Raw genomic sequence first — 7847 nt, 5'->3', positions numbered from 1 at the left:
TGATTTTCTAAGAAACACGATTTTCTCAATCCAATACGGATGTAACGAATCAAAGATAAAATTTTAATCGATTAGAATTACCAAAAAATTATTACGATTAATGGAAGATCTAATTTGTTATTGTTTTTCATTATTAATAAACATAATAGATGAATGATAAAATAATAATTTATAAAATAAAATATAAATTTTATGATTAAATAATATATAAAAGATTAATTTATAATTAAAATTAGATAAAGACTATTTAATAGTTATTAAAATACTTAAAAATATATTTTGTTATGGGACCATCAAATTTTTTACCGAATCTTCTTATCTTCAATAAAAAAAATGATCTCTTTTACTTTTTAGATTCATCGAAAAAATATAACAAAAAAAAAAACTTGTGTATAAATAACTTCTGGTGTCTCCCTATGTAATTCTCCATCCCCTGAATCTTCCTCCTTTCAAATGTTCTATGGTTTGTGTCTTTGTGATTCATCCTCCCACTTTCTTTTTTATGCCTTTAATATAATGACTGAATGGCAAGCAACCTTGTGAGAATGATAAGTTGCGATCAAAATACCTGCTTGACCACAAAACACAAGAATCTATTAGTATTAGCCCACCAATTTCATCCTATTAAAGGAGAGGAATGTTAGTGAATTATTAGAATTTATTATTTTTTGTCATTATTTAGTCATTAATTCAATTTTTTTAGTTTAATAATTCAATAATATATTTTATTCTATATTTTTAAATATTAATGATTAACTAACAATCAAAAATAATAAATTTGGACGATCTTCTCACCTTTCTTGTTAATAAATATATAGCAAACCAACTTCCTAGGGATTCTTTTATTGTTCCTTGGACTACAATTCAAAATTCAAAATTCTATGATAGGAACAGTTACCTGCTTTTGTCTCCGGATCCACCACTGCTGCTACTACTACTTTTAACACTCCAATTCTTGGAGCCATTCTGAACTTTGGGCTTCTTAAGAGAAATTGGAATGAAGAGCTTAAGGAGGAAGGAAGCACTGTCCATGCTCTCAACCCTCATCATCTGCTTTGGCCTATTAATGCTTTCGCTTTTTTTCGCTTTTTTCGGCTTCTTTGCTTGGGCTTTACCACTGCTATTGCTGCTGCTGCTACTACTACTGCGAACTTGCTTGTGTTTATTCTCTTCATCTTGATACGGCTCTGATTGCAACACCTGCTTATCATGCACAACCATGTCCTGGAACGAGAGTTCGAAGCTAGAATCCGGCATGCCTTGAACCATCTCCATAAGCTCCTTCCTTCCTTCTTCAATAGCTTTGATCTTTGAAGGGTCCATGATGCGGCTACAACGCCGGCTGCGAGGAAGAAATGGAGAGCACTCAACAACTTTCATCATGTTTTTGCTATCGCTCATGTAAGAGGACATGGTGTTTGATGGGTTCCAGAAACTGAATTCTGTGTCGCCTTCGTCTTCGTTGTCTTCTGCATATTCTTCTCTGTGACGAGGCTTCATGGTTTGTAAGGTGACTGAATGAAAGGAGAAGCTAAGGGTGTTGGTGATTTTGTAAGTTGTTAAAGAAGGGGAAGAGGGTCCATCATGTTATGTTACCTTAGAAAAAAGAAAGTCAATGTCTTTTGCTACATGGACTTTGTGTATCACGTTAAGTCTTTGCCGTCTTGGATGGGAGTCAAAGTAAATAGTCAAGATATTCATTTTTTCTCCACATCTTTCCACTTCGCATCTTTTTCTTTCAGGAAAAAACACTCCGGTGACTTATGTTTTAGTAGGATTCTAGAATGCTTCACAAGATCACAGTATTTGGTCCACAGAGAAAAAGAAAGCTTAGGTGTTTTAGTACGACCATAATATATCTCTTTGTATATTTACAAATGTATCCAGTATTTTACATAGGTAGGTACTCCCATGAAGATATTATAATTGTCTTCATGTGATGATTTTTCTTTTTGACCCTTAGATGATGGAGTGTAGGGTTAGATTTTGATATGTTATAAAAGTGTTGTTTTTATTTGAAGTGTGGCCAAATCAATAAATCACACTTTTATACAAAGCATCTTCATAAAAAGATGTTTTTTGCATCTTCATTTGAGTAGCTCCCTTTTACATAAAATGCTTATTTTGCCTCAACTATTTTGTTGGCGAAAAATATTACACGTTTAACAATATTTATTATTTTTGGTCAAACACTCTAAATTTTAACTACTAAATTTTAAATTTTAAACTCTTACATCTCACTTCTAATAATATACAAAGTGTTAGGTAAAAGTTTTGATTAATATTAATAAAAAATATTAGTCTTTAATATTTTTCTTTGTGAATATTTAAATAAAATAAAATAAAAATTCACGTATAATTATTTTCATGAAAAATTATTAGTTGAGAACCGTTTGATAATTTAATATATTTAACTAAATTATTATCTAAAAATTCTTAATTATCAATTTCATATAAACACAACTAAATACACATGAATCTTTACCACAAAATAATTGGGCGTGCACGGTGCATCCAAACGCAGGAAGTTACTATTTACTAAGTGAATCAAATTCGAAGGCTTCAAAGTAGGTGGAGTCTGACTGTTTCACAACATCATTACAATAGAATAAATTTGTTCGTTTGAATTGAAATTCAAAACGGTCGGTTCTATCTTTTCCAAATTCCAAGAGTCAACTCAGGACACAAATTTCCAGTTTTATTTGGTGATAACATTTTACACAGTTGCTGGCAATTGTGAAAACTTAGTCAAGTTGGTCTTGTTAGTTCATCGGTTTTGCTAACTCTTCCAAGGACGCTCGTCATGTTTCAGATCAAATGTGTTCAAAACATGAAAAATGAATACTTTGGAACAAGTGTTTTAGAACACTCGCTAATAAAACTCATACTTTATTATTAAGTAATGTTATTATATACACTTTCTTTTAAAGTTTTCTAGTTTTTGTACTAAAAAGAATGATAGATAAAATGTGAAAGAATAAAAAAATTTCTCTTTTATATCATAAGAAGAGGATGTAAAATATATATACAAACTATGCTTGCAATGATCAGTGACAATAATTGATTAAAGAATTTCTAGTCATAGCCGTTAGATAAATTTTAAAAAGAAGTAACACTAAATACTAAAGTAGAAATCATCATCTTCATAAGGAAGAAGAGGGTAATCACTAAAAGGCTGATATCCTGCATCCTTCAGATGATAAACTAGCTTATTGTTTACTTCACATATCTCACCAATCTGTGGATGGAATTTGTCCTTAGCCACAAACTCGTGTCTTGCATCCCTTAACTCAATCCAACTATGAGCTGCTTCTTTCTTTAAACCTTTCTCCTTCATTATCCTCCTAATTTTATCAGCATCGTCGAATTTGCCAGACGCGGCATAAATGTTTGATAACATGACATATCTTGCTGTGTTCTCAGGTTCCAACTCAAACAAAGCTTCTGCAGCCCTTCTAGCAAGATCCAAGTTGCCGTGAACTCGACAAGCACCCAACACTGCCCCCCACACTGCAATGTGGTTCCTAATTCTGCTAGGCGTTTTCTCGATTAAATCCACAGCTTCCTTGAGTCTGTTTTTTCTCCCAAGCAAATCAATTAGCAGAGCATAATGTTCAGGACTAGGTTTAATGCTATATCGCTGTTCCATCAAATCCAGCAACTCTAAACCCTGATGGACTAGACCTGCATGGCTACAGCCAGATATCACTCCAAGAAAAGTCACATAATTAGGCTTCATGTTGGTTTCTATCATCATCCTTCTAAAGACAACCATTGATTCATGCCCATAACCATTCTGTGCAAATCCAGTTATCAATGTATTCCAAGATACCAAATCCCTCATAGGAGCCATCTCAAACAGAATTTCAGCTGATTTCATATCTCCACACTTCCCATACATATCAATCAAAGCATTATATAGGTACACATTAAACAAGTTTTTCTCACTATTGCTATATCTTATAATCTTACCATGGACTTCTTTACCTCTTCCTATAAGAGCCTCATCTGCACAAGCACCTAAAACACTTACAAATGTTTGAGCATTTGGATTCACACCCTCTTCCAGCATTTGTTTAAAAAGATTCAAAGCTTCGCTGCAACGTCGGTTCCTAGCAAAACCAGTGATCAAAGCAGTCCAAGAAATAGTATTCCTAAACGGCATGTTGTGGAACACCCTGCAAGCCTCGTCCAATTTAGATGCCCGAGCATAAGCCACAACCATAGATGTCCAAGACACAACATCGTTCTCTTGCATCCAACAGAACACGGAATACGATGAATTCGGCTTGCCGCATTTTCCATAGGCATCGATTAGAGCGTTGCTAAGGATCATGTTACCCTCTATGCCAACTATAACTGCCACCCCATGAACTTGGTGGAGCCATTTAACGTTACCTAAACTAGCACAGCTCCCAACTACGCTAATAAGCGTGAACTCGTCCAACATCAGACAATCACTATCCATTTGCATCATCCGGAAAAGACTAATCGATTCTCTATGAAACCCGTGGCGTGTAGAACCAGATATAAGCGAGTTATAGCTGACGAGGTTTCGGTGAGGCATTTTATCGAACAGGTTATACGCTTTATCGAAAAGACACATTTTGGAGTACAGAGAGATGAGCGTGTTCCACGAGCGTGTGGTCTTATTGGGAAGATCATCGAAGGCCTTCTCGGCACTCTCTACACAGCAGCACTTGGAATACACATCGATGAGACCGTTGGTGAGAAAAGGGTCGAAAAAAAGCGCGGTTTTTATGAGGTGACAGTGCAGGGCCTTGCCAAACTTGAAACTTTTCGTTGTGATGCACTTGGAAATCAGGGACGAGTACTTCTTTTCGGGGGAGGAAGCAGTTACATCAGTGGGAAGCATGGTGAAACTTTATTTGAATGAAGAAAAAAGAGGGTGCAATTGCAACAGGTTATCGAGCCCTAACCCAGTTTCAGTGGTTCGAAACCTAGCCAGTGGCCTCTCCGAGCCTCCATTGAAGACCTAAATCTCTCTCTGCTGTGCTCTGTTCGACTATTCGACTGCTTTTCCCAGAAAGTAAGTTTTGCTCCTACAATTCACTTCTCATGTTGTACCCCGCATTGTGCTTCGTTTCTATCTTGATGCTTTGTTGTGAAAAGGAAAAAAATAGACTTTTACTTTTCAAAGGTGCCACTTGTTTTTGGAAGTTGATTTGATGAATGGGTTCTTGAATTTGTCAATTGCATGAGCTCAAAATTTTGGGTTTTCAATTAAGAACTTAGGTTGTCAAAAAATGATGGAAAGAAAAAAGCATGTAAAGAATTAGGAATAAAAAAAGAAAAAAAAAAAAACAAAACAAAATTTATGCTGATTGAGTTTCATGTTAAAAAGAAGCGTGTGCAATAAAAAAAGAAGATTTGAGGAGTAACTTTGTTCTCATTATTTTATATTCAGTAGATTTTTGAATTTGTTAAATTAAGCTGCTCTATTTTAACAAGTTTTTTCCTTGAAATGACTGGTAATCAGACAGTTTTTATTGAAGAAACGAAGTAACTGGAAACTTAGCATTTTAAGAAAGAAAGAAAGAGGTTGATATGTGTTGCTGCAAAAACTAAATGAAAAAAGAAGGTGAAATAACAGTGCCAATACAAACCCAGATTTCTCATTTCATCAACTAGTGTCCCGTAGTATACTTAATCTACTTTATTGTATTTATGATCAATATATATTTACCGGAAGAGTTAATTTACTTAGTATTCAAACAAATTCAGTGGTTGATCTACAATTGCGACATATGTGTACAGTGTTTAGAATTGAGTGAGATTTTTAATTTTCATTTTCTTAGCATAATGTAACTTAGCTTGTTAGGATTTGTAATATATTCCTCTTCAAGTAGCCATATATATGTATTATTGAAAGAAAAAAGTTTAGCATGAGGTTTAACGTTGCTTAATTGGTGTTTCTGACGAGGAAAATATGTCATCAAGAGGAGAAGGTGCTGCTGGTTTTGTTTTTATTTTATGGTTTATGTTGAGGGGTGGTAAATTGGTAATGGGACGGGTTTTTGTCCTAACCAACCGATTCTGTCTTACTTTACAATAATATGTATAAAACTAGTTTTGTTCTTATCCACTTCTATAATTATTAAAATTTAACAAATAAAGTTAAATTTCAAAATTTATATAACTATCGTTACATATATAATATAAATTAAATTAAAAACTTAAATATGATACAATATTATTAATTATTTTATTAATTATATATATGGGGGCGGGTATAACTTAAATCCGACCCGCCCACCCAAGACTCTGCCATGCTAAAAACCCGCCAACGGATAGAGGTGGAGTAATTACCTGCGAATTCAGATAGTGTTGTCACCCCTGCTTATGTTTTGTCATATTTGCATTCTGTTGTATTTTATTAGATCTGAGTTTGAGTTAATAATTAATCTGTTGATTGTATTTTTTTTCCTCCTAATTATTCTTGGTTCTATTGTCATTGTTGTTCATTCTATTATCACCACCACCAACACCATATCTAATAGATTTTATTATTAACCTAACTGTAAATTCTTTGTTCTATGTGCGTGTCTATATATATATACACTCAGGCCACAAAAGAAGTATACGTGAAGAAGGGGTATATAGCTTTTGAATTTATATAACAAATAGAGAAAAGTGATATAATTTTCGATTTGTGACAGCATTAATGAATGACAGTGTGTGATATAGACGAAATGCTAAATTTGTGGAGATTTGTTAATTACAAGTTGGTGTTAAATGACAATCTAATTTATGTGAAAATTGTTTTTGAAGGGGGGGGGGAGATTTGGGGAATTATTGTGATTATGTTGATTTTTCTATTGTTGCTGAATTCTAATAATTTCTGTAGAATGTGATGCTTGTGAAAGTAATTAGTTATTTCAAGAAATTTTTAAAAGATATATGATACTTAAATGAGGAGGTTAAAGCTTTTGAAATGATGACAATAAATTAGGAAGTATATTCAGCAGCTAATGGTTTTTAGGAATCAATTTGTGTGGCTAGATTGAATAAGGGGTTATTTGAATTTTAGGTGATTGTCTCTAATTATACGTTTCTACAATATATGATCATGATTGAACATTGTTTTGTTTTCTTCTTGCTGGTTTATTGTTCATAGAGTTATATATCTGAGATGTGTTAAAAAAAAATGGTTGGTTGAATACACAAACAAGGAAAAATAGATCGATAGAAATGCGGTCAGCTCCAAAATAGCATTTCATGTTCTCTTTGGTTGTAGGTGTAAAAAAAAAAAGAAAAAAGCATTGTCCCTAAATCTAAACACGCTCTACCTTTTGATTATATATAAATATGAACTGATATTTGTTAATGCACTTGAAGAAAGAAGTGAGAGCTAACTTTGCATAGACTTAAATTGAGGAGTAAGAAGAGAAATTGTTTAATTTTTAGATGCTTGCAATATGTTTTATTGGTTCACACAATTTACTTTCTCCATCTATTCAATGGGGATCCCTTCCATTCTATTTTACTACCTTTATACTGTTTATCATTAGTTAGATTAAGAAACCTTTTTTCATGGTCGTGTAGAAATGACTTCGTACTTTCAAGTGAATTTTTATGATCAAGTTCATTATATAGAAACTAAAAATCAAAATAATTTAGTTGGTCTGACTTTAGAAGTGCACACTACAGCGGATGTGTCTGTGTCTTTTAATGATTCTGTGTTATGTTTTGTTTTTATTGTTTCAACAGTGGATTACATTTAGGCGTCAATGCCTTACTAAAGGACAGTTCAAATAACCTATTTTATGTGTGTATTATTATGATAAAAATCGTTTATGTATGGATGAGAGTGTGTTAGAATCAGC

General features: G+C 33.3%; 2 protein-coding genes across 2 annotated transcripts; both read right to left on the bottom strand.

Moving 5' to 3' along the window:
* Positions 1–232: 232 nt before the first annotated feature.
* On the bottom strand, positions 233–1863 carry LOC112785060 (uncharacterized). Its single transcript, XM_025828467.2, has 2 exons — positions 899–1863; positions 233–568 (listed from the first exon to the last, which is right to left on the bottom strand). Exons 1-2 carry the CDS (start codon positions 1498–1500, stop codon positions 481–483), a joined length of 690 nt encoding a protein of 229 aa, XP_025684252.1. The 5' UTR covers positions 1501–1863; the 3' UTR covers positions 233–480.
* A 1107-nt stretch (positions 1864–2970) lies between these two features.
* On the bottom strand, positions 2971–5327 carry LOC112785059 (pentatricopeptide repeat-containing protein At2g21090-like). Its single transcript, XM_025828466.2, has one exon. It carries the CDS (start codon positions 4874–4876, stop codon positions 3116–3118), a length of 1761 nt encoding a protein of 586 aa, XP_025684251.1. The 5' UTR covers positions 4877–5327; the 3' UTR covers positions 2971–3115.
* Between the last annotated feature and the right edge of the window lie 2520 nt (positions 5328–7847).

The sequence above is a fragment of the Arachis hypogaea genome, chromosome 20 (assembly GCF_003086295.3).
Source record: "Arachis hypogaea cultivar Tifrunner chromosome 20, arahy.Tifrunner.gnm2.J5K5, whole genome shotgun sequence".
Lineage (NCBI taxonomy): Eukaryota > Viridiplantae > Streptophyta > Magnoliopsida > Fabales > Fabaceae > Arachis > Arachis hypogaea.
Note: the sequence above shows the minus strand (reverse complement) of the source record. Positions and strands in the feature narration are given on the sequence as shown.

Bases quoted from the DNA above. Each gene is read 5' to 3' on its own strand.
- LOC112785060 (XM_025828467.2), bottom strand. From the start codon at position 1,500: ATGAAGCCTCGTCACAGAGAAGAATATGCAGAAGACAACGAAGACGAA. The intron at 569-898 runs GTAACTGTTCCT...GTGGTCAAGCAG, and splicing joins GGATCCGGAGACAAAAGCAG to GTATTTTGATCGCAACTTAT.
- LOC112785059 (XM_025828466.2), bottom strand. From the start codon at position 4,876: ATGCTTCCCACTGATGTAACTGCTTCCTCCCCCGAAAAGAAGTACTCG.